The following is a 17,257-nucleotide window of genomic DNA, read 5'->3' as shown; positions in this document are numbered from 1 at the left end:
AGCTGCATATTAAAAATTCCATAAAACCGTCTGAAGGCAGAATGTTTTTCCCCCTGGTTTGGAAGACAATCCAACTAACAACAGTCAGTTAGCTGATGCTGCTTTTTCTGTACTGATGCTGATTTTTCATTGTACCTGTACCTCACCTATACCATGTAACCATATAACAATTACAGCACGGAAACAGGCCATCTCGGCCCTACAATCCGTGCCGAACAAAATTTTTTTTCCCCTTAGTCCCACCTGCCTGCACTCATACCATAACCTTCCATTCCCTTGTCATCCATATGCCTATCCAATTTATTTTTAAATGATACCAATGAACCTGCCTCCACCACTTCCACTGGAAGCTCATTCCACACCGCTACCACTCTCTGAGTAAAGAAGTTCCCCCTCATATTACCCCTAAACTTCAGTCCCTTAACTATGTATATACTAGTGCATATGACAATGCACGTGTAGTAATTTAAGGTAGTTAAACAACTGTAGGCAAGCAGCTAGTAGAGCAGCATCTGTGGTCAGCATTTTGGATCGAGCTCCTGCATCAGTCTGAAGAAGGGTGTCGACCTGAAACGTCACCCATTCCTTCTCCCGATCCCGAGTTGCGGTGGGTGTGGGGGGGGGGTTATGCGAGTGTGTGCCGCACGGCGGCGCTGTCCCCCCCGGCTCGGCTCGGCGGCGCCTGCACCATGGCGGAGGACAGCGAGTCCGCGGGCAGTCAGCAGAGTCTGGAGCTGGACGACCACGACACCTGCGGCATCGACGGAGACAACGAGGAGGAGAATGAGCAGACGCACAGGTGAGGGTGAGGGTTGGGGACTGGGCTGCCGGCCGGCCGGTCGCGGGATGGAGGGAGGGAGGGGCCGGGAGAGAGAGAGCGCTGCCGACTCCGGCCTGTGGGCCCGTCACCGCCGCCGCCGCCGCCGCCGCCGCGCACCTGGACCCGGACCCGGGGATGGACGGCGGGGAGAGAGGGGTCGGATACCCGCTCCCCCTCCCCCTCCACTAATAACCATCGGGCCGCAGCGGGGATACAACGGTAATAATAATGCGCTGGTTGTCCGGAGCTTCTCCACAACCCGTCCAATCTCTCATTCAAAACCCAGTCACCTCCGCTACAGGCCCTCCTCAACCCCCCTCCTCAATAGTCCTACTGGACCCCAGGTCCAAACTCGTATCTGCTCCTACATTACACCACCCCCACACACATCCCCATCTCTTAAACATCCCCCTCCTCCCTCCCATTTCCCCCCCCTCCTCTCCTCTCCTCCACCCCCCCATCTCTCCTCCCCCCCCATCGTCTCATCCTCCCCCCCCCATCTCCTCTCTCCCCATCCATCTCCCCCCCCCCCATCCCTCCCTCTCTCCCCCTCCCCCCACCCCCCCCATCCCCTCTTCCCCTCTTCCCTCCCCCCCCCGCTCTCCTCCTCCTCCCACCCATCCCCCCCCCATCGTCCCCTCTCCCCACCTTCCCCCATCTCCTCCTCCCCCCATCTCCCCCCCCTCTCCCTCCCCCAGCTCCCCCCCCCCCCATCTCCCCTCCCCCCCCCCCCCCTCCCCCCCCTCCCCCCTCTCCCCCCACATCTCCCCCTCTCCCCCTCTTCCCCCATCTCCCCTCTCTTCCCCCCTCCCCCCCCATCCCCCCCCCCATCTCCCCTCTCCCCCCCCCCCCCATCTCTCCACCCCATCTCCTCTCCCCCCCCTCTCCCCCTCTTCCCCCGCCCATCCCCCCCTCTCCCCCCCCAATCTCCCCCCCCCATCTCCCCCTCTTTCCACCATCTCTCCCCACCCAGCTCTCCATCTTCCTCATTTCCCCCTCTTCTCCCCCTATCCTCTCCTCCCCCCCCCCCCCCCCATCTCTTCCTCAATTTGTCAATTCAGTAGTATTGCTTGAAATTCATTTGGACATGCATTTAATTGGATAAGTTCTTAAATGATGTAGGAAAGAACAGATGCTGGTTTAAATCGAAGGGAAACACAAAATGCTGGAGGATCTCAGCGGGACAGGCAGCATCTCTGGAGAGAAGGAATGGGGGACGTTTTGTGTCGAGACCCTTTTTCAGACTCGTGACGGGAGTGGGCGGGACAAAGATAGAATGTAGTCGGACAGTAAAGGGCCTGTCCCACTTCGGCGACTACAGGCGACCAGGCTGTTGCCACATGGTCACGGGGTGGCGCCTGTATGGTCATGAGTAGTCTCCTCAAATCACCTAAACAGTCGTAACGTTTTTTCTGGCCACTGCTGGATTTTGAAATGTTCAAAACTTTTCGGCGACAGTGGGCATGACGTAGCTTGTCTTCTCCTGTCGAAGGTGCTGTCGTAGGATGTCGCCAGGACGATGCAGGTTGTCACCAGGTGATATTGGTTGTTGACCGGTGAATTCCATTGGCGACTACCTACGTCAACCGGCGACAGGTACCGGCGACTGGATTGTCTTCAGTTGTCGCCGACAGGGTCGTTGTTGTCGTAGGTGGATGTAGGTGGACTTCGGTTGTCGCCAGTGGTCTTGGGTGGACGTCCTAAGTTGCGACGATTGGATCGCCGGTTGTCGGTAGCTTACTGTAGCTTGACGTCGACTAGGTGGTAGGTTGTTGTGGACATTGTCGTAGACATTGTTATAGGGGGTGTCCAGTCGCCACTTTTTCGGCAACCTGCTTCGACTGTGACAGTCACCGGCAGTTGCCAAAAAATTGCCAAAGTGGGACAGGCTCTTCAGACTAGTGGGAGATCTGGGGAGGGGATAGAGGGGGAAAGCAAGGGCTATCTGAAGTTAGAGAAGTCAATGTTCACACCGCTGGGGTGTAAACTACCCAAGCAAAATATGAGGTGATGTTCAGAATGATGTCATTGAATTGTGTGCTTGTTGAATCCTGAAAGATTCAACATCTCTATGCAGGTGTGAAAATGACAAATGGGAATTATTTCTTCAAAAAAAGAATTTGTAAAGCAGTAGTTCATTTAGAAATTAAATATTACAGCAATTTGGATTTGGTAACTGAACTTGCATTAAAAATTGTTTTTTTTTCATAATATAGAACATTCTCCAATTATGGGCTATATAATGTTTTTCAGAGAGCTTTGGCCAAATGTCACAACAAAATTGTATGAGCTGGTTGTCATCTGCCTACCAACCACAATATGTATCCGCTCGGCATGGCAGGCCCCCTTATACATGTGCACTGCCACGGCCTGTACATCTTCCCCCTGCACATGCGAACAACCACGACCAGCACATCATCGTCCGTGGTTGTGTGCATGTGCCGCCCTGCACATGCGCACTGCCATGGCAACTGATTGGCGTCGGCCACTTTCTCCCTCCCATTGCATTGTGGGAGATCTGGCCGTCAATGCTGTACGGTCGCCGCCTCACCGCGACCGCTGAAAACCAACGCAGAATTACTCCCTGGAGCTGGAGTAACTCCCTGGAGTAACCCTTGCTTCTTGGTTTCTTGGTCCTCCAAAATATTCCAAATGGAATTTAAACTAGAGTGGACCCACCACAACCAAACTCCAAACTCTGAAAAATAACAGCCTATTGCATTATCCTGTTCTGTATTATGTTTACATATTCTGTTGTGCTGCATCAAGCAAGAATTTCATTGTCCTATCTGGGACACATGACAATAAAACTCTCTTGACTCTTGACTTGGACTTAAAAGCGGGGGTGGAAGATTGCAACCTTCACGTGGTCCGCCCTGTTTTGACTAATTCAATCAACTCGGTTTGCACAAACAGAAGATCAAATAGAACAAGTTGTCCTACAACTTTAGGCTGTGCACGCCACACGAAAGAAGAAGACTTAAGAAAAATAGGGTTCTTGGGGAAAAAAGAGCTACTTTAAATTTAGTTGTGTCTGGTTGGGTACCTTTCGTAGGGTGACGATTATTCCATGCTTTAATTGTGCGGGGGAACTCCATGGAGCAGCCAGCATCTCTGGATAGAAGAAATTGTGTGACGTTTCCGGTAGAGACCCTTCTTTAGACTCCCTCTGGTTTTAGTGTTTTTAGTTTAATTTAAAGATACCGAGTGGAAACAGGCCCTTCGGCCCACCGAGTCCACGCCGACCACCGATCACCCGTACACTAGTTCTATCCCGCACATTATCGACGTAAGTCAAGAGTGTTTTATTCTCTCACACCCCAGTTAAAACAATGAAATCCTTACTTCCAGCAGCACAACAGAATATGTAAACATAGTACTCTGTAAACAATCTTATAAACCAGAAAACAAAACTCCATACAGACAACACCCATATTCAGGATCAATTCCGGGTCTCTGGCAATTTTAGGCAGCAACTTTATGGCCAATGTACTGCCCCATAGTCTTGAACTGAATTAAAACATACAGTAGCTGTAATGGGGAACATAGCACCACTTAGAGATTTAAGACTGAAAATCGCTAGTTTCTTTTTTTTTAGTAACCAAAGTTTTTACACGTATAATTTTTTGTGTGTTGGAAAATAAAATATAGTGGCACAGCTGGTGGACTTCCTGCCTCACACACCAGAGATCTATGTTCGATCCTGTTCTTGGGCACTGTCTGTGTTGAATTTGCACATTCTCCCTGCAAGCATGTGGGTTTCCTCCCACATCCCAAAAACGCATTGACTTTGTAGGTTAACTTAATTTAACTCTGTAAAATTGCCCCTAATGTGTAGGGAGTGGGTGAGGAAAGTGGGATAACAGAACTGGTGTGAATGGGTAGACATAAATGCTGGAGAAACTCAGCAGATGGGGCAGTATCTATGGAGCGAAGGAAATAGGCAACGTTTCGGGATGCTTCTTCAGACTGATGTGAGGGTGCGGGGGGGGGGAAGAAGAAAGGAAGAGGCGGAGACAGTGCGCTGAGGGAGACCTGGGAAGCGGAGAAGAAAGCAGGGACTACCTGAAATTGGAGGTCAATGTTCATATCACTGGGGTGTAAACTGCCCAAGCGAAATATGAGGTGCTGCTCCTCCAATTTACGGTAGTCTCACTCTGGCCATGGAAGAGGCCCAGGACCTCACACCCATACAATAATATGTCTCTACAGTTGCATGGAAGAATCTCAGTTTGAGACCCTTAGACACCGAGACGTCCAGATTTTCCCCATGTTATTGAGGACTTTCCATGCGAGTGCTTTCCGAACCTTGATGTCATTCTCCGAGCTCTGCATCCTCACTCTCAGGTACTTGAAGTACACTGGTCTTGAGAGGCTCCTGGTCACCAACGTTGAACGGCAAGTACTCCATCTACTTGGCATTGAGGCGGAGGCTCACTTTCTCGCACTCCGTCGAGACCCTGCCGAGCAGCTCCTGTGCCTCCCTAATCTGGTCTGGCGCGGCCGGCCAACCTCCCCGGCACCGGTGGGGGCAGAACGCCGGTCGGCGGTGGGGGTGCGCTCGGTGTGCTGCGGCGGCTTGGCTGGACGGGCAGCATCCTCGGAGAAAATAAATGGGTTCCTCAGGAGTAGGAGTGGTGCCGGGCTGGAACAGACGCCGCCTTCTCCCCCTCCCCTCCCCACGCCGCCGTGGCCCTGTGGGCCAGCGCTCCGGGTTCGCCCCATGGCGGGGACGGGTCACCGGGGGGGGGATGGGGCGGTCCAGTGGCTGTTCAGCGGCTGTTCAGCAGCATCCTGGCGCCGGGGACACAGGCTCGACCCGAGCTGCGGATGAGGCACAGGCCTGTGCGTGCTCTCCCGTCTCCCTTTGGCATCTGCTCCCCTCGCTGTTACACCCACTCTCCCGCTACTCGACACCCCGTTCCTCAGAATAAATATATCTTTACACATAAATCATGAATAAAGATAAGAATTTACATAGTTTATGCAGCCAGCTTTTTCTTTATAGTGAGTGACCTTTGACAATTCCCATGATTCCTTGCGTTTTTCGGAATACTGAATTCGCTTATAAATACCTGTTTATAACTATTTTTATGTAACCTCCCAGCGGTACTCAGACACCATTGTTTCATAAGAACCCAGGCTGCCAGTTTCACCGTAGATCCGTAGAGATACTTTGGAAATTGACAAGTAATTACTTCTGTTGATCCTTGTGCAATGATACTCTATTAAACAGTGCAACATACAACTTTTATGAGTTGTAGCCTGCAGCAACAAAATAAACGAACAGTCATTAAATACACTTTCATTTTTTTAAATCCTGTATGAAAAATAATTTTTTTATTGCGAGTCACAAACTTTGTTTCCCCCCCACCCCTTTTTTTCCCCATTAATAAAACTTTTTAATAATGCAGTTTTCTACAACAAAAGGTTTCTTAGGAATGCAACTATCATTTTATGGCAGAACTATCTGTATCTATCTGTGGCAAAAACGGGAAAGCAGACTATTATCTTAATGGTGGCCGATTGGGAAAGGGGGAGATGCAGCGAGACCTGGGTGTCATGGTACACCAGTCATTGAAGGTAGGCATGCAGGTGCAGCAGGCAGTAAAGAAAGTGAATGGTATGTTAGCTTTCATTGCAAAAGGATTTGAGTATAGGAGCAGGGAGGTTCTACTGCAGTTGTACAGGGTCTTGGTGAGACCACACCTGGAGTATTGCGTACAGTTTTGGTCTCCAAATCTGAGGAAGGACATTATTGCCATAGAGGGAGTGCAGAGACGGTTCACCAGATTGATTCCTGGGATGTCAGGACTGTCTTATGAAGAAAGACTGGATAGACTTGGTTTATACTCTCTAGAATTTAAGAGATTGAGAGGGGATCTTATAGAAACTTACAAAATTCTTAAGGGGTTGGACAGGCTAGATGCAGGAAGATTGTTCCCGATGTTGGGGAAGTCCAGGAGAAGGGGTCACAGCTTAAGGATAAGGGGGAAATCCTTTAAAACCGAGATGAGGAGAACTTTTTTCACACAGAGAGTGGTGAATCTCTGGAACTCTCTGCCACAGAGGGTAGTTGAGGCCAGTTCATTGGCTATATTTAAGAGGGAGTTAGATGTGGCCCTTGTGGCTAAGGGGATCAGGGGGTATGGAGAGAAGGCAGGTACGGGATACTGAGTTGGATGATCAGCCATGATCATATTGAATGGCGGTGCAGGCTCGAAGGGTCGAATGGCCTACTCCTGCACCTAATTTCTATGTTTCTATGTTTCTATCTTGTGTTTGCGGTATACAGCTGTTAAAGTGGTTGTGGATGGAGTGACACTTACGGGAACTTTTTTCTTTGAAGCACTCAAGGCTGAGGGATGACTTTGTTGAGGTTTACAAAATAATGAGGCATAGATAATGCGAATAGTTACAGATTTTGTTCCCCAGGGTAGAAAAGTTGAGAATTAGGTTTACAGTGGGAAGGAAAGATTTATGAGACCTGAGGGGCGATTTCGTAATGCAGTGAGTGGTGCGTATATGGAACAAGCTGAGATAGGAAGCTATAGAGGCAAGCAGGTTGGTGATATTTAAAATACATCAGGCAGGTACACAGATGGGAAAGGTTTAGAGGGATATAAGCGTAATGCAGACAGTTGGGACTAGCTCATCTATAAAATCTGGTCAGCATGGGCCGAAGGGCATGTTTCCCAGCTGCATGATTCTATGAATCAGTAGTTTCTTGTCAGACATATGCTTTTAGTTCCATTCATTACAGTATTGTGGAGATATGCTTACAATAGCATGTGAACGTTGAGTATTTTCTGACAAGGACAAAATTGATCTATGCGGGGCCTTTGTAAAATTGAACCATTTTTTCATTGCCCCGGTTTAGTTTGATTGTAATCCGCATTTATAATTATGCACCTTAGGTAAGCTTATTTTTTTTATTGCTATTGTTTTGAGGTATGGTAAATACTGGTTTTAACGGACCACTGTATGAGGGATTTCAGACCTGTTGTCACCACCCCTGGCTCCCACCGTCTCCAGCCTTGCTTCTGATGCCATATCAGGCTCGCAATGTGCACCAGCAAGCCCGTCTTCACCCACTGCATGGTTTGGTTGATGCAGCTGTTCTTGCAACTCGAGTTGTAGCCCCGAGGAGCAGCTTTCTTTAGGCCGCTGCCAACAACAGGTTGTGCTCCGTCACCATGGGGCTCCCCTCACTCACCTGGTCTGTTATAATGAGGGTTTACTGTACTTTGGAGAACTCCAAACAGAAGTTGTAAGAAAGTAGTGGTTAATGGCATCACGGGTTCTGAGTCTTGGACTCCTCTGTTAACTCTATCGCCCAAGTGATATTAAAGCTTTTGCAGTGCTTTTATCAAGTCTAAGTACTTCAGACTGAGCAATTTCCATTTTGATACAAATGTGACAAAGTTGGAAAAGGCATTGAAGAATGGATTTGTGTGCAATCAATGCGATTTGTTGCCAAAGATAAAGTATGTAAGATAACTTATGAAAACTTCGAGACTGATATTTGGTAAGTGAGATATTATACAGTATAGAAATAAGGAACTGCAGAGACTGGTTTGGAAACAAAGACACACAGTGTTAGAGTAATTCAGTAGGTCAGGCAGCATCTCTTTGAACATTGAATTCCCCAATTTTAGGTAACTACCACCCCTTCCCCTTCCAGCCCTTCCCTCTATCCCCTGTGCCCCACCTGGACTTGCACCTATTTCACCCCTTCCACCTACATTCCTTTCTCTAGCTTTGAATTGAACATACAAAACTTTTGGACAGAAAAAGTTTACAGATAATATGAAAATAAATTGAAGCTTATTGTTGTACAGAAGAGTGAAGGAATTGATGTTTGAAACTCGCAGGCTAAACCTGGCATGATTATTTATCCCCTGGAATAGCTGGAGTAGGATATTATATTTGTGAGCTTCTGGTAGAAGCTTAACTTAAAGACTAGTATTGACAATATTCAAGAAATTGTTTTCAACTCGAGTTATAGCGAATTGCAGAGTTCTACAGGATAGGAAAAGTCCCTTCAGTCCAATTATCCATGACAAATAAGTAGTCTACCTCAGTGGGTTACATTTGGCCTATATCCCTCCAAACCATTGCTATCCATGTATCTGTCCAAAATATGTTTTTTTTTAATAATTGTGCCTACCTTAACCACCTCTGCAGTTGATTTCACATACCTACCACCTTCTGTGTTTAAAAAGTCGCCTATCAGCTCCCCATTAAATCTTACTCTTATCTTAAATAAAAGTCCAGTTAGAACTCCTCAGCCTGAGAACAAAAATGACCTCATCAAAGCTCTTCATGATTTTATATAACTCGGTCGCCTCTCATGCCTCCTATGCTCCTGGGGAAAAAGAGCCCCAGCCTAACCAGTTTCTCTTTATACAGTGCCCTTCACAATATTTGAGACAAAGACCTATCATTTAATTATTTGCTTCTGTACTCCATAATTTGAGATTTGTAAGAATAAAAATTACATATGGTTTAAGTGCACATTCTCAGATTTTAATACAGGTGCACAACCTTTTATCCGAAAGTCTTTTGGGACCAGACACTTTTCGTAATTCGGAATTTTTCGGCTTTTGGAATGGAAGATTTTTAGCGTAGATTTTAACGGCTGGCTCAGTGGTAGAGTGCTCGGCTCATATCCGCAAGATCGCGAGTTTGCGCCTCGATCCCGGCAGTTACTCGATCGCGAGTTTGAGTCTTCAATGTGGTTTTTTTCTTGCAGAATAGGAGAGAATAGGGTAGAGTGTTAGGCTGGGATCATTCTCTGCGAGATGATCTTAGTGCGGGAGATAAGTGTAGGAGAGGTGTACTGACTGTGTGGGCAGAACTTTGGAAGTGATTGCCCACCATTCTCAAAAGCCGCTGTGTCTCCCTGTCCCTGGGATAGCAAGGGGCGATCAAACAGCACAATACCCCCCTCCCCCTCCAACTCCAGAGGAATCCGTTCCCCGATGGGCCGCTACGGTGACAAGTGGCAGTTCGCCCACAGCCCGAGCTGCGCCATCCCAAGAACAAGACGTACCTTGCACACTATCAGCTTTTGCCCCTACGGGGAGCGTGTTCCTCTGGAGTTGGAACGGGGCTGGGCTGGAGTTGCTGATCTGGGATCTCCGTGCTTGCAGTCGGCCTGGGGGTCGGTGTCCCGATGAGGGGGCGCAGCTCGGGCTGTGGGCGAACTGCCACTTGTCGCCGTAGCGGACCATCGAGGAGTGGCTTCTGGTGGTCCTGAAGTCTCCGGCCACCCCCCTGTACAGGAGGTGAGACTGGGAACTGTACCGCCCCAGGAGAGTGAGATTGTTTGCAGTTGCAGAGGGAGGGGGCAAGGGCGGTACAGTTCCCAGTCTCAGCTCCTGTCCAGGGGGGTGGCCGGAGACATCAGGACCAACAGGAACCCGCTCCCCGATGGGCCGCTACAGCGACAAGTGGCAGTTCGCCCACAGCCCGAGCTGCGCAACCCGGGTTCCTCTGGAGTCGGAACGAGGCTGGGCTAGAGTTGCTGCTGGCTGTGAGTCTCTGGGATCTCCGTGCTTGCAGTCGGTGTCCCGTTGGTCCTGACGTCACAGCCCGAGCTCTTCCACAACCCCAAGAACAAGACGTACCTTGCACACCATCAGCTTCTGTCCCTACGGGGAGCGTGTTCCTCTGGAGTTGGAACAGGGCTGGGCTGCTGCTGGCTGTGGGTCTCTGGGATCTCCGTGCTTGCAGTGGGCCTGGGGGTCGGTGTCCCGTTGGTCCTGACGTCTCCGGTGACTGGCACTGACCTGCTGGCATCGCTGACGTGAAGACAGTGCAAAGCCCCCGCGCCGGTGTAATGGGCGGGGAGCTGGAGAGGGGAGGGAAGGGGGTCACACACATGGCCAGGAAGCAGAGGGGTGTAGGTGGGGTGAAACTGAAGGGAGCGACAATCTGCTGCTGCCTGCCGGCTGAGTTAAAAAGTTCCCACGCAAGACTCGCGATACACTGTGTATCATGAGTCTACCGTGGGAACTTTTTAACTCAGCGGGCAGGCAGCAGCAGATTGTCAATTATTAACCCTCCCTCACCTTCTCTTTTATGAATGGGGATTTAGTTCCCCTTTCTTCGAGGACCGACTGGAGGTTCCGTTGTCACCTCAGCGGGCCGCCCCCGGTGAACGTCTTCAAGGACCGAAAAAATGTCCGCTATTCGGAGCTTTTCGTTATTTGGAATTTCGAATAAAAGGTTATGCACCTGTAAAGGCCATTTTTATACATTTTTGTTTCACCCTGTAGAAATTACAGCACTGTTTATACATAGTCCCCCCATTTCAGGGCACCTTAATGTTCGGGACACTGCAATGTCATGTAAATGAAAGTAGTCATGTTTAGTATTTTGTTGCGTATCCTTTGCTTGCAATGACTGCTTGAAGTCTGCGATTCATGGGCATCACCAGTTGCTGGGTGTATTCTCTGTTGATGCTCTGCCAGGCCTGTATTGCAGCCATCTTTAGCATATGCTTCTTGGGGGGGCTAGTCCCCTTCATTTTTTTCTTCAGCCTATAAAAGGCATTCTCAATTGGGTTCAGATCAGGTGATTGACTTGGCCACTCAAGAATTGACCATTTTTTAGCCTTGAAAAACTCCTTTGCTGCTTTAGCAATATGTTTGGGATCGTTGATTTGCTGTTGAATGAACTGCCAGCCAATGAGTTTTGAGGCATTTGTGTAAACTTGAGCAGATAGGATGTTCCTTGACAAATCCACTCCTGAAGAGTATTTCTGATCTGTAGGACAGGTGTTTGGGGATTTTTCTTTATTGTAGAGAGAATTCTTCTGTCATCAGCTGTGGAGGTCTTCATTGGCCTGCCAGTCCCTTTGCGATTAGTAAGCTCACCAGTGCTCTCTTTCTTCTTAACTATGTTCAAAACAGTTGATTTTGGTAAGCGTAAGGTTTGGCTGATGTCTTTGCAGTTTTATTCTTGTTTCTCAGTCTCATAATGGCTTCTTTGACTTTCATTGGCACAACTGTGGTCCTCATGTTGATAAACAGCAATAGAAGCTTCCAAAGGTAATGGAAGGACTAGGTGCTGAGCGCTCTCTTATACCTGCATTAAGGAGGCAATTAAACACACCTGAGCAATTACAAACACCTGTGAAGCCATGTGTCTCAAACATTATGGTGCCCTGAAATGGGTGGATTATGCATAAACACAGCTGTATTTTCTACATGGTGAAACCAAAATGTGTAAAAATACCCTTTAATAAAATCTGACTATGTGTACTTTAACAACATGTGATTTTTTTTCTATTACAAATCTCAAATTGTGGAGTACAGAGGCAAATAAATAAATGATGGGTCTTTGTCCCAAACATTATGGAGGGCACTGGATTTGCCCCCCATTGGATAAAACTTCCTCTTAGCATCCCACCTTGCCAAGCCACCTTAAAATGATGTGTTTCAATAAGGTTCTTGTTCATAATACTCAATAAGTATAAGTCCAACATGTATGCCCTTCCTACAATGTATATTTATGTTTAGCCCTCAAGTCACGATGTAGAGGAAACTAGTTAATTTTGAATTCTGAATGAAAGACTGCTGGGGTAAAATTTAATGGACTAAGTAACCCTTTCTCTTTCTGTACAAATAGACTGTTGATATTTGTGCCATTAATGAATTGTTATATAGCTAACTAAATTATTTGCTACAATATCTACCTTTACCCTTATTCTAAACTTGTTTTGTCAGAAGTCCTGGAGGGGATACTGGGGCCAGAAAGAAAAAAGAAAAAACAGAAAAAGAAGAAGGAAAAGCCCAGTTCTGCCAGCACCAAATCAGACTCTGCTTCAGATTCACAAGAAATCAAAGTACAACAGCCTCCTTCAAAAGTAAAGTCACCGTTTTGTGTTTTACAAATTTCCAGTGCGTGCTAAACATTGAAGGTCATAATTTCCAGGGCGATGTTATCTCAGAATGAGAATCTATGTTTTATATCATTCCAGTTTGATAATTCGATTAAATTTGATTATATCTGCCAGTTAACTGCTTGATTTGTTTAGAACACTGTAGATGTTACCTATATCATTACTAGGGTTATGGGAGTATGATTACAAATCAGGATTAAAAAACAATCTTTTTTTTGTTACACCTATGGCTACCAATTATATTTCCCCTTTTTAGAACATAGAAAAGTACAGCAAAAGCACAGGCCCTAGAACCCACCTTGCCTGCACTGATCATGACGCCAAGTAAACCAAATTCCACGTGAATGCCATGGTCCATTTTCCCTATTACCCTACCTATTCGTATGTCTGTCCTAATGTCTCTTCAATGTTGCTATCATATCTGCTTTTACCAACTCTCCTAGTAGCATTTTCCAAGCATCTTACCGCTTCTTGTGTAAAACAAAACTTGCCTTGCTAATCACCTTCAAACTTTCTTCCTTTAACCGCAAGCCTGTGCCCTACAGTATTTGGTTTTTCCACCTGCACCCTATTGTCTTCTCCACTCATCATTGCTATATTTGGTGAGTAATTCCACCCTTCTCTCCCCTATTTGACTCATCTGCCAATAAATTTCACCTTACATCTACATCCACCTATTGCTTCCTAGATTTTCCTCAACCCTTCCCCTCATCTCTTTCTACAAGCTATTCCATTAGTCTAAAGAAGTTCCTGACTCTAAATCTTGTCAGTCCATTTTCGTCCTGCAAACATTGCCTGACCTACTGAGTTCTACTCTTTACCATCAAATACTCAACGGTCTGGTGAGTCTCCTTGGCACCCCATCCAAAGCCTCCATTTGCATCCTTTCCATAGTGTGGTGACTAAAACTGCACACACAACACAACTGCACACACAACTCCAAATGTTGCCTAACCAAAGTTTTATACAGTTGCAATGAGACTCACTGCCTTTTATGCACTGTGCCTTGACCATGTCATATGCCTTCTTTACTATCCCAACCACCTGTGTTGCCAGTTTCGGGGAGTTATAAACTTGCACCTCTCCCTCAATCCCCCACTCTCTCTCCTCACCTCCCCAGGATCTCGATGTAAACTACCGCTGGTCCTGTTTTCTCCAACACATCAGCGATTAAGTTGTACTTGAGGCGGGGGTTGTCGGGGGTACGGGCCGAGCGACCTGGAGCCGGGGGACGGTGAGGCCGAGGCTGCTGCCGCCGAGGACCCTGGGTCCCACTCCTCGCCCACCTCAGGGGCCTGGAGCAGCAGCGCTGCCGCCCCCAGACCTAGCCCCAGCATCAGCGACGCAGTCATTTCAAATCCTTGTTGTACTTGAGGCGGGGACTGTCAGGGGGATCGGGCCGAGCGGCAGGGGAGGGGTAGGGAAAGGTCCAGGCTGCAGCCTAGTTCTTGCCACAGGTCCCACTCCCTCTCCCCGCAGGCCTGGAGCAGCAGCGCCCCAGCCCCAGGGCCGCGGTCATTTCAAATCCCGCACGTGCGGATACCGGGACCACTGCGCATGTGCGGGGAGACTTTCAGTTATTTTAAAATCCACACGAGCGGACACCGGGCCCATTGCGCACGCGCGGACACCGGACCCATTGCGCACGCGCAGTCATTTCAAATCCCGCACGCGGCTGACGAGCAGGGCAAGTGGAAAAGTGTTTTTGGTAAAGTTTAAAATGTCAATAACTTGCAAAATATAATATCAATCTGAACTAAATTGGTTGGTCACATTGGAGGACAATGGTGAGTGAGGTGGGCCAAAAATTGTACCGCTATCGTACATCGTTTTGGCGGAATTCTGGTGACGTTGAACGCGGCTGAAGGGCAGGGCAAATGGAAAATGTTTTTTTTGTTTAAATTATCAATAACTTGTAAAATATGACATGAATCTGAACAAAACTTGTCTAATGCAAACCGTAGGACAATGGTGAGTAAGGTGGGCCAAACATTGTAGCGCTATCGTGTACCGTTTTAGCGGGGTTTCCAGAAAACAGGGGGGGGGGGGGGGGGGCGGCCTGCTGCGTTACACACACACTCTCTCCCCCCCCCCGATATTATATTAATATTATTCATCCGCTCATTTTTCCCCATGCCCCGCCCTATCCACACACGCATAGTCCCCGACTGCGCAGGCGCGGCTAGAGAGATAGGGAGGGGGGTGGATGGGGGGTAGAGAGGGGTGACTGAGGAGGGAATGAGGAGGAGGGGGAGGGGGAGAGGGGGTGGGTAGAGAGTGAGGGGTGGTGGGGCTGTTTCCTGAACGCAATACTCCACCACTCACCCATAGCTCCCAATACTCACCACTACCTAGAGAGGGAGGGGGGGGCGCAGGAGGGGTGGGGGGTGGAGGGGTGGAGGGGGAGCAGGAGGAGAGGGGGAGGTGGTAGAGAGTGAGGGGGTAGAGAGGGAGGGGGAAGGGGTGGAGGGGGAGGGGGAGGGGAATAGAGAGGGAGAGTAGAGAGGGGGAGAGGCAGAGAATGAGGGAGGTAGAGACCCCATCCCATCTCCCTCCTCCTCATTTCCCTCATCCTCCTCCCCTCACTCCCATTCCCCTCATCCTCCTCTCCTGCCGCAGCACTTGCCCAGGTCCTAGAGCCTGGAACTCGGCCTGGTTCTCGTACTCAGCCCGGCCCTGGCTGTAGACTGCAGCCATCAGCTTGGCCGTCGCAGTCTCCAGTGCAGGCCCCGGCTTCATCTCTGGGCTCGTCCCTGACTCCGGCTCGTCCTTTGTTCCACCGGCAGCCTCTTTTTCGGCTCATCCAAAGCCCCGGGCTCGGCCCTCACTCCAGCTCCAGGCTCTGCTCCAGCCCAGGCCCAGTCGGGTGGGCATTGACCCGACGACCCCGAGCGAGGCGGGCCCTGGGCAGACTTGGACCCGAGGACCCTGAGCGAGGCGGCGGGGGGGCGTGGACCTGAGCGAGGCTGACGTGGTCCCGAGGGCCCTTAGAGAGGCGGCGGGCAAGCGTGGACCCGAGCGAGGCTGCGGGCGGGCATGGACTTGAGGACCCGAGCGAGGCCGTGGACGGGTGGGCGTCGACCCGAGGACCCCGAGCGAGGCTGCAGGCCGGCGTGCGGGCGTGTGTGAAACGGCCGCTGACCTGAGCCATGGTGCCCGCCCACCTCATTGTGATGTCAGAATGAAACATGAAGGAGTGCATTGTGCAGTGAGAATGAAGGGTTCCACTCACGCATAGTCCCCCCCAAACCGTAGGCGCATCTGAGGGGGGGGGGGCAGGGGGTAGAGAGAGAGGGGCCAGAGACAGAGATAGAGGGGCAGAGACAGAGAGAGAGGGACAGTGAGAGATAGAGAGACGGGGAGAGAGGGAGGGGGGGGGGGGTGAGATAGGGGGGAGAGAGGAGGCGGAGAGGGGGCAAGAGAAGAGGGGGATGGGGGAGAGGGGGGCAGGGAAGCCAGATAGAGAGGGGGGGGGGAGAGAGTGGGGTGAGGGGGAGAACGGAGGGGGGGGGGGGGGAAAGGTAGGGGGGGGGAGGAGGGGAGAGGGCAAGTTCAATCGGTGAAAAACCTGGAAGTAAAAAACCCATTCCTGTCCAGGCTTTACTTAAACTCTTATGTGTCCTATTCATTCCCTCCTTTGGAAATCCATTGGGGTTTCCCCACGCAAGTTCGATCCTGCCGACCACGCCAATGTTAAAGTTTGATTCACAGACAAATCAATCACAAAGTAAGGCAAGATTCTTTTATTCGCTAGCGGGAGTGTGCTGGATGCTGTGTACTATAGCTTCCTTGTCGCACAACTCTCCGAACAAAGAAAAGTTAGTACAGTTATACTTATTTCTTATCAATAAATACACCTCCTAAATCTGAGTGAACAGGGGAGGCTGGACCCATATATAATTTAAACCAATAGCACGTTACAGGTAAATTTTGCAATGTCAGCCTTATTCTCAAATCTTGGGACAGTTTCAGTCCAGCTGCCCATTCTGGGAGTACAACTGACTCAATTTTTTGTTTTCAAATGACTCAATTTTATTTCCAGATTGGGCATACGTCTGTGAACTAAAACAAGTTTGTAAGACTTGGATGAGAGCAACTACCTTGTCCTTAGCTGGGACAGGCTGTTCAGACAGATATCTAATATGGCGCTGTGCCAAGACAATACATCTCTATGTTAATACCTTGTTTCAATGATTAGTATAAACCGAGCTTTAAAATTTCTCATATTTTATTCTGCTGGGAAATATTTAACTTGAAAGATGACTGTTTTCTGGGTTCTTTCAGCAAATCTCCATTTTAATTTACGAAACAAACTTGACCAAATTTAACTCTTTTTCACACGCCGACCATTAACACACTGCTAGTGTTTGTCACCCACTTTTACTTCATTCCCTGCGCATTAGGGGCAATTTTACAGAGGTCAATTTTACAGAGGTCAATTAAACCTGCAAATTCGCACATCTTTGGGATTTGGGAGGAAACCAGAGCACTTGGAGGAAACCCACGCAATCACATGGAGAACGTGC

General features: G+C 49.0%; 1 protein-coding gene across 2 annotated transcripts in view; it reads left to right on the top strand.

The window, feature by feature from the left end:
* The first annotated feature begins 661 nt into the window (after nucleotides 1-661).
* The window catches only part of nmt2 (N-myristoyltransferase 2), a 43,165-nt gene continuing 26,569 nt past the window's right edge, over nucleotides 662-17,257 (top strand). For both annotated transcript variants that reach the window (XM_055655685.1, XM_055655675.1), the window contains exons 1-2: nucleotides 662-799; nucleotides 12,556-12,695. In XM_055655685.1, the coding sequence (XP_055511660.1) occupies nucleotides 690-799; nucleotides 12,556-12,695 (250 nt within the window). In that variant the 5' untranslated portion in view covers nucleotides 662-689. The remainder of the gene's footprint in view (nucleotides 800-12,555; nucleotides 12,696-17,257) is intronic.

Source organism: Leucoraja erinacea, chromosome 2, assembly GCF_028641065.1.
Source record: "Leucoraja erinacea ecotype New England chromosome 2, Leri_hhj_1, whole genome shotgun sequence".
Taxonomy (NCBI): domain Eukaryota; kingdom Metazoa; phylum Chordata; class Chondrichthyes; order Rajiformes; family Rajidae; genus Leucoraja; species Leucoraja erinaceus.
This window is presented reverse-complemented; position numbering and strand designations above follow the sequence as displayed.